At 57.8% G+C, this 12340-nt stretch overlaps 1 protein-coding gene across 7 annotated transcripts in view; it reads left to right on the top strand.

The window, feature by feature from the left end:
• SH3BP4 (SH3 domain binding protein 4) overlaps positions 1–10375 on the top strand; it is an 86143-nt gene extending 75768 nt beyond the window's left edge. For 6 of the 7 annotated variants that reach the window (XM_040450603.1, XM_040450606.1, XM_040450601.1 and 3 more), the window contains 2 exons: positions 7325–7513; positions 8316–10375. In XM_040450603.1, the coding sequence (XP_040306537.1) occupies positions 7325–7513; positions 8316–8540 (414 nt within the window). In that variant the 3' untranslated portion in view covers positions 8541–10375. Of the gene's footprint in view, positions 1–904; positions 1725–7324; positions 7514–8315 lie in introns of those variants that run through there. The other variant, XM_040450605.1, reaches the window with a different exon arrangement.
• The last annotated feature ends 1965 nt before the right edge of the window (positions 10376–12340 follow it).

Genomic DNA, 12340 nt, shown 5'->3' with positions numbered 1-12340 from the left:
CCCCCCCCCGCCCCAAGTGGGCGGAGGTGAAAAACAACACAGCGGGAGAGGCCCTTCCCAGCTGTGGAAAAATAAAGACCGAGGAGGCGGCTTGTTCATCCCGGTCCTTCATGTCAGGCCTTTTCAGACTTAAGCGAAGCTCTTTCTGCCCCGCTTGGGGGACTTCTCTGACAGCACAGGTTTTCGGGGGGCCGTCCCTGGGTTTGTTTGTGGGAGCGATGGCGGGGGGGGGTCTCTTGTGCCCCTGGGTGGGAAGGCTGGCACAGCAAGGTCTGCTCGGAGGCTTGTGGGTTTCCCTCGCCCGGGCCCTGGGCTGAATCCGTCACCATCTTGAGAGCGGGCGGATCTGAACGTGGGCGAAACCTCCAGAAACCCCGGGCTGCTTTGTCCCAGCATGCAGAGGAGTCCTGAAAACCGGGATTCCTTTCTCCCGCCGCTCGCATCACTGAGCAGTGGTATTCTGCAGTCTCGGCCTCGGGTGAGCCGGCCCTCCGGCTGTCACGGCGCGGCCGCCACGACCCCACCCCGGCCATCGAGTCATGTCCCACCCCCTTGCATTCTGAAGATGGTTTTCTGTTCGGTTATGCGTCCGTGGTCTGGAAACTGAGTAAACGAATTGGAAAGGGGGGAGGTTTGAGACGGTAGGTTTGCGGGGAGATGGGAAGGAGCCCGGAACGAAATGAGAACCGGGCGGTTCCGTCCTGCCCACCGTCGAGTGGGGTCCGGGCCCTGCCTCAGGCCTGGAGCTCTGCTCGCAACGTCAGGTGGAAGGCTGTCACGTCCCTGGGGAACCAGCCCGGAGGCCATGCTGGCAGACCTTTCCCGCGAAGCGACCCGGGGCCCTGGGTCACTGTACTTCGTCGCCCCGGACCCTGGGCTTCACTGGGCTTTCTCCCGTCCACAGTGGCCTCGTTTACTCGTGTTCCGGTTTCTTCTTATTGTCCGCATCGGATATAAACGCCGCGAGAGAAAGGACCCTGGCCCCCGGGACACAGTCCGCTACTTGAGGAAATGCACGAGTGAATGAGAGCAGACCTCGGCCCGGGCTGAGAACCTGAAGGGGTGCCACCCACGCGGCCAGCCCGCGCCCTGGCCCCGCTTCTTTGATTCCGTGTCCTTGCTGTTGGTTCAGTGCGGGTTTTCGATATCAGAGCTCCTCCGAGGGCCATCTCGCACAACCACGTGGGCTCCTTGGTGCGCCTGCCTCCGTCTGCCCTTTCTCACCCACGCGGTGCATGACCGCCGTCAGAGAATGCCCCGTCTGTCCCCGGCTCACCGAGCTCCGCAGGAGAAGCCGGGACGGCCCGTGACGGAGGATGGCCAGCCCGTCGACGGCCCACCCCGGACCTTATTGAACGTGGTGGTGAGGGGCACTGCCGGGCTGCTGTCGGGAAGGGGCGTGACTGGCACTGACCGAGGAGGGTAGGCAGGGTGGACAGAGCCCCTGGGGCCCAGAATGAAAGAGCTGCCACAGAGCGTTTGTACTCGATATTCACGAAGCGTGTCTTTGCCGCCTCCTGTGTGCTTAGGGGCGATGCTGGGTGCTGGGCTTCCCAAGAACACGGGTCTTTGACTTGAAGAAGGCACGGAGTGAAGAGTCACAGCGCAGGACTTACTTGTCTCGAGCCCCGAAGAGAAGGGCCCCCCGGCGGATCAGGGAACGGCGAACGGGGTTGAGGCAGGGTGGATCCTGATTCGGGCAGGAAGCACAGAAACCCACCTGATGAGGGAGGGGCTGTCAGGTTGGGGGTACCGCGCGGGCAAGGACCGGGGTGCGCGAGGGCATACATAGATGGGGTCCGATCAGAGGCTGGGGTGATAGAGGATGGTGATATGTGGGGCGTGGAGCCCCCTGTACCAGATAATGCTTGTGCTTCATTCTGTAGGCACTGGGGGGGGGGGGGGGTTACGTGTTTTAGGGGAGGAGAAGGGGTCAGGCTGGATCCAGATGTGTCCCTGGACCTTGGATTCCAGGTGCGTCCCTGCTCCTTGCCACGTCTCCCAGTCTCCGAGCCACCCAGAGGCAGCGGTCAGTGGAGAGCCCCAACCCTGAGTGTCCTTCCTTCCGATGATCAGGACGCCTGGGGGTGGGGGAACCTAATTTTCGTACTCCTCTCCAGGTAGATTTGTGTGAAGGAAACAAATGAGTAATTCTGACACGGATTCCCCGGGCCACGCCCCCTCCGTCTGGTTTTCACACCTGGCTGTCCACAGCCGCAGGGCGCGCCCCGCAGCCAGGCCTGTGGTTGCCGGTCTGCCGCGTACTCCCTCCTCCTCTGGCGGGTAGCCGTCGGGTGGCTGGTGGGTCCCAGGGCCTGCGGTCACTCTCTCACTGCGTCGCTGGTGACAGGCTCTGTCTTCCTGCACATCAGTGTCGACCTTCAGAGCGCGGGGGGCGGTCTTTGAGTTTGCATACCTTCCTCGACTCACCCCAGGTGTTGTTTTTTCCTGAATGAAAACAGTCCTCACTGATTTTTGTTTGTCTGTAAACACAGCCTGTGTTTCTTTTTTGCACCGAAATTTTACACGCGTGAAGGACAGAAGCAGAAGGCGGAGGGGTCCCTGGCCCCATCGCCCGTCATTAACCTCTTTGAGCGGTTTGGGGCGTAGACGCCGCGGCTGTGTATAAATTCCGTGGGGTTGGCCGAGGGGCTGGCCCCTCCTCTGCGGTGCCCGGTGGAGAGCGTGCGGGCAGCCCTGGGCGCATGCTTGCTGCTTCCCGGGTCTGTGGAAGGGCCGGGTGCTGGTGCCTCCTTGTCCGTGTGTCTCTGCACACCTGTCCACAGATGTTCCAGGACACTAAGCCGTGGGCCCTTCCCGAGCTCGAGAAGCCATCCGTCGGCGACGTCGCGAGCGTCACGGGGCGGGGGGGGAGGGGCGCACAGCTGTGAGTGGCAGGTGCTGTTACCGTGGTGGCTGACCGCACGGTGTGTACCCCTCCTCACTTTCATCGACCTTGGGCTCCGTGTCGGGGTTCTTACTCTCTGTGGGGACAAACCACGGCCGGCTCTTTGCCGTCGGCACGTTGAGGTTCTCTACCGCTGCTTCTGGTCCACTTTGTGCAAAACACGTATCTGAGTGTGTTTGTACCGGGAACTGTGACGACACTGAAGGAGAGGGCTTGGCTCAAGCGGTGGCCCTGAGTAGATCTGGGGGGCCGAGTGTGTGCGTGGAAGGTGGCACACGGAACCCCGAGGTTTTCGTTCCGCGACATGCTTCCGATAGGAGAAGTTATGTCTCGTGTCCGGGAATCCCTCGCAAACAAGACACAGGGTCTGTCCTCGTGGCGGGGAGGGAAGGGCCGTCGGGGACAGGGGCAGGCCTCCCTGGAGGGACCGAGGCCAGCGCTCAGAGCTGGGTGCTGGAGCCGCCAGGGTGGCCGGGGGTCACTGGTGGCGGCTATGGCTGGGGTCGTTTGAGTCCGGGTGCGGGCTCTTTGGAGAAGGTTCTCTGAGAAGAGAAACTTACTCTAGGATACAAATCGAGGGAGGGGCGGCTGTTTCCAGGAGTGAGGTGGGGTGGGATAAACCCCCAGAGCCTTGGACGCTGATGGAAGTCACGGGGAAAATCGCGAGGTGGGGGCAGACGGGGGCTGGACGGGATGGCGTGCGGCGATTCTCTGCGAATCGGCAGAAGAGCCTCCTTATCGCCCCAAACAGGAGGCAGGTAGCGAACCAGTGTGCATTTCGGCAGGTTCCCGGGGCTCCTGCGCCCCCAAAGCAGGGGCTCCCCTGCCCGCCGCTCATGGGGGAGTGCGGCCCTTCTGGTGTTTGCACATCTCGGGAATAGAAGCACGCGCGGGATTCGCATACAGCAAAACCACAATGATACTTCATTACGTGTTCCTAAGAGTGTCTCCCAAAACAGCGCTTGGCAGACTGGCTCCTTCCTGTGAAGGAAGTCGCGCTGGACCGAGCTGTGCCCGGCGGTTCCCACACGTTTCTGCTGCCTTCCCTCCACGCCGGTGGATTCGGGTGGCTGTGGCAGAGACCGCGTGGCCCGCAGAGCCACGTGTGGCCCTCTGTCCACCAGGTTTGGCCACCTGGCTGAAATTGGAGTTCACTCTGAGATTGCAGCCGGAATCAGCATCGTTTTGAATGGGGTTTTCTGGGATGACGTGTGTGTGTGTGTGTGTGTGTGTGTGTGTGTGTGTGAAAATTGAGGAGGAAGCTACAGGGAAAGGTGTCAGAGCCTCCTATGGTGAAGCTCTCTACTACCCAGCTCTGGTGGCACCCGAAATGTGCCCTTAAAAAAGTGTCTAAACTGCCCCTTGGTGGTGGCGTGGCAGTTTTGTGACGCTTGAAGCTGGTGTGGCTCGATCAAAGTTGTGTCACCGGAGCTGAAGTTGGTAAAGGAAGGCACCTCCGTCCCTGTGCTCCCCGCGCTCCACGGGATGGAGACCCCGTCCTTGCTCAGCGCCCCTGGGGACAGAGACGCGACTCTGGCACGTTCTGTTACCTGGAAAATGAGGTCGCCTCCAGAGCCGGGCGGCTGAGCGAGTGCACAGACACACGCTTGCTTTGTGTGAGTGGAAGCTGAGTGGGGACACTGGGGGGCCGACCGTCCAGCTCTGTGAATAGCCCATTTTCTGAAATACATAAGTAGTTGAAACGAGGCGCAATCCAGACCCGCGTTTTATCGGGTTCCGTTCCTGACGTCGAGTAGCAAGTGTCCGCAGAACCGTGGAGGCCGTTCGTTGGCCTGAGCGCCACGAAATGTGGCCCTGCCTCCATCTCTGTCACCCCGAGCGGTGGGACCCCGGACAAGCCACCTGGCGTCTCCGGGTGTCTGGATCGGAGCAGAGGACAGGCAGGCGGGTCCGGCTCTGACGCTCAGTCGGGGTGGGGGCCTCTCCGTCACTCTCTCGGCTTCATCTGCAAAATAGGGTGAGCTCAGCCCCTGCTTCACAGGGGTTCTGAGGAGCGGATGAGCCCACATGAGCCCACAGAATGAGCCTGGCTCACAGTAAGTCTCACTAGTAGTGGCCTACTGCGAAACAAAACAAACCGGAAAAGGACCACGGGATCCTCAAGCTGCCTTCTGGCTAACCACAGGTGCAGCTAGTTGCAGCTTTGGGACCCGGGACAGCACCAGATTGACCCGTCACCCCTGTTTCCAGTTGCAGAGCCTGGGGCGCCTGGGTGACTCAGTCAGCTGACCGTCCGACTCTCGGTTTTGGTTCAGGTCATGCTCTCGCAGTCTGTGAGTTCGAGCCCCACGTCAGTGCGGAGCCTGATTATGATTCTCTCTCTCCCTCTCTCTCTGCCCCTCCAACGCTCACGTTCTCTCTCTCTCTCTCTCAAAATAAATAAATAAACTTTAAAAAAAAATTGCAGAGCTTGACCTGCTGGGGCATCCAACTAATGCATTTAGGAAATTGCCAAAAAAAAAAAGTCACTAATCGTCCGTACTGTTAAATTCCCAGACATCGAGATGAGGGTTCTCTGTCTTGATTAGCTGCGCCCTTTATTTTTTTGTTGTTTATTTTTAAATTTTTTTTAATGTTTACTTATTTTGGGGAGACAGAGAGAGAGAGAGAGAGAGAGAGAGAGAGACGGAGTGTGAGCGGGGGAAGGGCAGAGGGAGAATGAGACACAGAATCCAAAGTAGGCTCCAGGCTCCGAGCCGTCCGCACAGAGCCCGACGCGGGGCTCGAACTCACCGGCCGCGAGATCATGACCTGAGCTGAAGTCAGACGCTCAACCGACTGAGCCGCCCAGGCGCCGCCCCTAGCTGCGCCCTTTAAAGTTAGCGACCCGGCAGACCGTAGCCGCACTCATCCAAGGCCACCCGCCATCCTCACAAAATACGGACAGAGTTCTCGAACGAGCCACGTGTTCGGCTCAGTCGGGAAGGGGCTGCTTCCTTTGTTGTTCTTAACGTGCTCTTTGGAGTCTGGAAGTATCCACAGCAGGTGCTCCATGGAGCGTGGAGGGACAGGACGAACTCCAGGTGCCTTTCTGCCTCCAGCCTCCCCAACCCCATGCTCGCCTGAGGAACCATCTCCAGGGTGCTCCCACTTTTCCCACTGTCGGGGTGTAGTCCGAGAGGGTGCTGGGCGGCAGAGGCCTCGTGGATGGTGCCAGGCCCGCGTGCACCCGGCAGCCGTCACGAAACGTGGGTGGCTGGACTTCTGCATCTCCCCGTGTGCAGACGCGTGGGCCTGCTGGTTTACGCCGGCTGATGTGACTTTCTTTAAGACCCCAGCCCGGGGTCGCACAGAACACACCGTGTTGGAAGCCGGCCTGATCCCACCCCTTTCCTAGATGGGGAAGCAAGTCCCCGGTGGCCACCAGCTGGTCCAGGGCCCGCCTCTGTCGCATTGCCTCCTTCCCGCCCAGGGTGGCCGGCATTCCTTGCCCTCCTGAGTCCCTCCAGACTCCTGTCCTGAAAACACACTAGAAAGTTCCTGCAGCTTAGGCAAGGGAGCAGTCCTGTCAGTTCCAGAAAGTTTTCTGATGGTGCTTCCTTGGGTTCAGCCTCCGGCCTCCCCGTTCTCCTTTTCCTCCACACCAGGCCTTCGCTTTGCCCCCCAAACCCGAGAGCCCAGATGTCCGGGTGAGCTGCGGGCCCCAATCTGAGCCCTCTGCCTGCGGAGCTCTGCATCCGGCCGAGGCCCGCGGCACCTAACGTCAGCCCGGCTCTGGGTCCGGTCCCCTAAGCCCCGGGCGTGTGTTCTGTCTCCCCGAAGCATCGCCCTCTCCAGCCGTCCCGAGGGTGCAGAAACGGGGCCAGCTGCGCTCCCCTGCCCTCCCGCCGGGAGTCAGCATCCTGGGGCCGCTGAGACAAAGTACCACGGACCGGGTGGCCCGGGACAACAAAAGCTTATTCTCTCCCAGCGCTGGAGGTGTTCGCGGGCCTGGGTCCTCCGGGAGCTGCGAGGGAGGGGCTGCCTCTGGTTGCTCTGACAGCAATCCTTGGCCCTCGCTGCCTGCGGCCGCCTCTCCCCCGTCTCTGCCTCTGTCCTTCCGACGTGGACATGTCTCTCCTGATAGAGACAACCGGTCACTGGCTGAGGGGCGGCCCTCGTCTACCGTGACCTGGTTTTAACTAATTCACGTCTGCAAAGCCGCCGTTTTGAAACGCAGTCATTGTGAGGTTCCGGCTGCCCGTGAACTTGGTGGGAGAGCACAGTCAAGCCCAGGCCACCCCGCAAGCCATTGCTCTCGCTCCGTCCCGTGCCGCAGCCACGCTGGAGTTCGGGGGGCACTTACTAGGCTTAAAACTTTGCGGGGGAAAAGAGTGCACCGCCTCCGCGCGGAGCTCTGCCTGAGACCAGAGCCAGCCCTCTGACCTGCCCGGTGCTCTGCTCCTTTGTCCTCAGGCCTTACTGAAAATGGACTGCCAGGGCCTGGTGGTCAGACTCATCCAGGACTTTGTGCTCCTGACCACGGCGGTGGAGGTGGCCCAGCGCTGGAGGGAGCTGGCCGAGAAGCTCGCCAAGGTGTCCAAGCAACAGATGGACGCCTACGAGTCTCCCCACCGGGACAGGAACGGGGTCGTGGACAGCGAGGTGAGCGTGGGCTGTGACACACAGTCACGGCGACATCCACCCGACAGTGCGTTCGTGGGGATAAGCGAGTTAGTGTGGGAAAGCACGTGGCGGGCTCTCCCTGCGTGGGGCAGGCCCCATCCCCCCCGGGACAGTTGGTTCTGACCGTGGCAGGGCCGCTGTGCCCAGAGGAGGGAAGTCAGAGCGGCCAGAGCAGAAATGCCCGCCCCTGCAGATCCTGATCTTAAATTACCTTCCGTCGGACGGAGAAACTTTACCTCCCGTGTGAACGGAGCCCTTTGTGGCCGCTTGTGGTCGGTCTCCGTCCGGGTCTGTGTTGGATGGGTACCAGGTATGTTGTGTACCTTCGGCCACAGCTGGTGGGGTTCCTGCTCAGAGGTCCTTTGTATCCTCCCTTGTTCGCTTTAAGCTTCCGGAAAGATGGCTCACGCCCGGGAGACCCGGGAAGCAGGAAGTCCCCAAGAATAAGGGAGTCCTTTATTAACGCAGCGAGTTTCTAAAGAAATGGCCCACACGGAAAATGCCACAGGGGTTGTAAGGAGAGAAATCCTTCCTGTTGGCCCAGACACGATTTGCCACTTAACCGGCCCTCGCACGAAACACGTTCCTCCCTCCGTGTGCTGGTCCCAGGCAGAGTCCGTCCCCCCTGCTTCGCTGGGCTTCTCACTCTCAAAAGAGAAGCCTAAGTAATGAGCCCAAGGAGCTGCGGGTAAGAGGATCGAATCAATAGGATCAAATGTCTTTGCTGTCCCCTAACCTTTTCTTCCCCCTCCCTCCTTTTATTTTGGACTCCGCCACCCAGGCCATGTGGAAACCCGCCTATGACTTTTTACTGACGTGGAGCCACCAGATCGGGGACAGCTACCGGGACGTCATCCAGGAGCTGCACATAGGCCTGGACAAAATGAAAAACCCCATCACCAAGCGCTGGAAACACCTCACGGGGACTCTGATCCTGGTGAACTCCCTGGACATCCTGAGGGCAGCGGCCTTCAGTCCTGTGGACCATGACGACTTTGTCATTTGAGCGGGTTCCCTCCCGTCCGCTGCTGCTCTGGGGCATGCACCCCCCCCCCCGCCCCCACCGCCCCCCGTCTGTCCCAGATGCCCGGGCAGTCACCTGGAGCGGGGGAGGCAGGAGGGGCCGGCTGCTCGGACACATCCGGGGTCCCTCTCGGCTGGACCCGGCCCCGAGGACCAAGCACAGACAATGCTCCGTCGTCCTCCTCCGTTGAGGGGGGAGAGGGGGTGCTGAAGAGAATTTCTACCACAGGTCGTCGCCAACCAAAATAGCTTTCTATTTGTTAGGTATAAATTTAAATTTAAAATCACTTTTTTTTTTTAGGACGGGGGGAGGCCTATGAGACAGGTGGTATCTAATTTTTTTAATGGACCAGAAAAGTTTAAAAAACAAAACAAAACAAAACACCTTCATAGGGGCGGATGCTGTTGAGGTTTTTATGTTCTAGAGAGACCTTTTTAAATTATGTTACAGATGTATATATGTATTTAAAGGCGATTCCCAGCCTCACTTTGCATTTGAACACTTAGCACAGAGAGACGCTTGTTCCAGTGTCGGACCTCTTTTGCTCTGTCCTTGTGAAAAGGGTGAATCAAATAGGAAACGTGGTTTTTCGGTAGATGAGTCTAGCTCTTGCCCGTCCTTTCTGGGAATGTCCTGGGCCCTGCTGTCCCCTCTGAACTCCCGTTCGCTTCTGTACCTTTGCCCCGTGTTACAGTAAACGATCAGCGGCAGCACTTGTGACCCTTCCGTGAGCTTCAGTGGGCAAAGTAAAATCCTGCACGAGCCAGCAGGTGCCCTTGAGATGACGGGCCGCTGGGAGCTGGCGTTCGCTGTGGCCCCCACCTGCGTGCGGTCGGTCACTCGAGAGAACGGTGCCACGTGCAATGCGGTGGTCCCTGCAGCTCTCAGATGCCATTACCCTGGGGGCAGGGGAAGGCTTCCGGCAGGGCTCCGGGCCTCTCTGCTCCATGGGCGTGAAGGAGACTTCACCACGAGGGACCCCTGTGCTCGTGTGTGTGCAGACGTGCCTGCCGTCACTGGCCAAACTCCGCTGTGTTCCATGTGACGTGAACCCCGCTCCCTTCCTGGTGCACCCATGTCCCCCAGGAAAAAAACCGCGTAAGGGACACCTTTTTTTTTTTTTTGTACAATTAGAGATTATCCGAGCAGGATGTATGTTTTCTACAAATGAAAACGTGCCCCGCCTGGAACCAGAGGCAGAATGCTGCCCGCCTTTACGGTTGTAGATCGGCGTGGCCGTGTGCGGGCGAGCGGTGTCGGGCCCCTGATCGCACCGTGGTTGCGCCCAGCTCAGAAGGGAGGAAGGGGCAGGACTGAAGAATTGGAATTATGTGGCACATGGAGAGAATTCCTGGGAATGGGTCAGCACCCGCCCGGGCGGTTTGGGATTCCTGGACCTCGTTTTCTGAATCTGCTGTTTTGAAACACATCATGTTGATCACTGGGTGTAATCAGCCTACGATCCCTATCGGGCTGAAACATTCTTATGTACCTATCGACTCAGATACTGAAGACCAACTGGCTAGGAAATAAAAAGAAAAACACCTAGAAAAACTACGTTTTTTATGCTGCAAGAAGCAGGACCCGCAGTTCCCCAATGATCACACGAAATAACCTTAAATTCTGCTCCCCGTGTCCACCCTCATTCTTCCCAGAGATTGTCTCTCACCTTCTCCCCAAAGAAGAGACAAACCCAGTTGCACCTTAAACCGTGGATATTTTTCCTCAGGGGCTTGAAGTAGTTTCCTATGCAACATGTCTTGTAGCACAAATTGAATTCTACAAAAGTTGCAGTAAATTTTATTTGCGTATTTTAACCTATTAGTGTGCGTGTGTTTTTCTGTACCCATCCAGACTTTAAATTTTGTTTAACATTTATTCATTTTTGAGAGAGAGAGAGAGAGAGAAAGCAGGGGAGGGGCAGAGAGAGGGAGACACAGAATCCAAAGCGGGCTCCAGGCTCCGAGCTGTCAGCACAGCACAGAGCCCGACGCGGGGCTCGAACCCATGAACCGCAAGTTCACGACCTGAGCCGAAGTCGGACGCTTAACCGACTGAGCCACCCAGGCACCCCTACCCCACCAAACTTTTAAAAAACAATAAAACCTAGTGTTTTATCTGTGCATAGAATAATGGCTCCCTCCTTAAAGAGCCACCCCTGGATGACAGTGTGACAGTTGGTTTAGCACGTTACTTTTATATTCTTACTGAATATTCTCTAGGCCGGTCCAAGAAGTTCAGTTGAAACCTCCATTTCTTTATTGATGTTAATTTCAACGCTTGTAATAATAGTAATTTGCATATGAAGTGAGTGTATTTGCAGGTGTTTTTAAGGACCAAATATTCAGGAAAAGAATTTGGTTGAAAACCATTCTAATTTCCCAAGAAGAAGACCATTGTGTCCATGATAAATTCCCGCCTTGGTCCTCGCTTGACCGCCACGCAGTCATGTCACGTGGGGCCCATGTCAAATCGCTTGTGATCACCGAGCCCCCACCCCTGTGTCACCTGGTGCAGCAGCCAAGCCCAGGCTTGGTCCTGGGACCTTCCCCACCAGGGGTCACCAGATCCCAGCACCCTGCGATCTCCCAACCATTGCTACTGTCCTGACCGGACCACAACCTTTGCCTTCTCTCCTTCTACTCTCCTTACTACTTACTACTTAGCACCCTCCCATCTGGTCCACAGCCCGCTCTCCCCTCCTGCTTCCCGCCATACGGTCAACTCTGGGCTCACCCTCACCCTTGGCTGTGCCTCCCACGCGCTTGTCCCAGGCTGAGCTCCCTCGACCATCGCCTACACCCGCAACTCCCTGCCTTTGAGCTGTTGCCCCAAGCTGGCACACCTCTCCTTTCTTCAAGGAGCCACACTGAGCTCCTTAAGGGCATCCTGTGTCTAAACTTGTCGCCGAATCCCCAGAGCGTGATGCCATAAACGTATCGCGGGAGGCAACTGACCATACCTCCGCAATAGAAACGCATCCCGAACGAGGATCGCTTGGCTCTCGGAGGGCCTAGAACGGCCTTTGTACTGGGTTTACGACCCGTGTGCACGTATTTGGCCCAGCAATGGGGGCATTGGACTCAGTTTTGGGTGTTCAAAGGGGGAAACGTGGCGGGGGTGGAACTCAAGTGTACCCCAAAAGCAATTAGTTTTCCTACTAGTTCATTTCTGGGCACGAGGGAAACACTGTCAGTTTGGCCCCACGATGTATGCTGTAATAAAATTCAGTATTGTCTAAAATAGGTTGAGATGGCTTCATCTGAAACCGTCAAGTAACCTGAATTTAGGGGAAAAATTGTCCTGCCAAGTGTCCAGCCTTTGCTGCGCACCTGTAGTCTATGAAAGGTGTGCTGTTTAACCTTCGTGGTGACCTTGGTTTCAAAGATGAGGAGGTTGGCCGGGGGCGGGGAGGGGGCGGGCGGCAAACAGGATGAGCGGGGGCCAGCGAGAGCCCCGTCCACCCCAGCCGTGCCCTCCCGCCACACCAGAAGCAGAGAGAACCCCTACAGTTCACGGCCACCGCCTGGGAAGCAGGTGCCCGGGAGCGAGGGGTTCCCGTTGACGGCTGCGTTCTGGGAAGGGGGCTGGGGGTCCACCCCTCTCGGATCTCTGCCAGAGCATGTGTGAAAACCTTCAGTATGTAACGTATTTGCACTTAGCCCAAATTTTTCTTTTTTGACAAATTTTGGCTTTATTGAGGTACACTTGACATATAAACAAAAGTCTTCTGGGGCACCTGGGTGGCTCAGTCGGTTAAGCATCCGACTCTCGATTTCAGC

Source organism: Herpailurus yagouaroundi, unplaced genomic scaffold (assembly GCF_014898765.1).
Source record: "Herpailurus yagouaroundi ecotype Mexico unplaced genomic scaffold, PumYag 202, whole genome shotgun sequence".
Taxonomy (NCBI): domain Eukaryota; kingdom Metazoa; phylum Chordata; class Mammalia; order Carnivora; family Felidae; genus Herpailurus; species Herpailurus yagouaroundi.
Note: the sequence above shows the minus strand (reverse complement) of the source record. Positions and strands in the feature narration are given on the sequence as shown.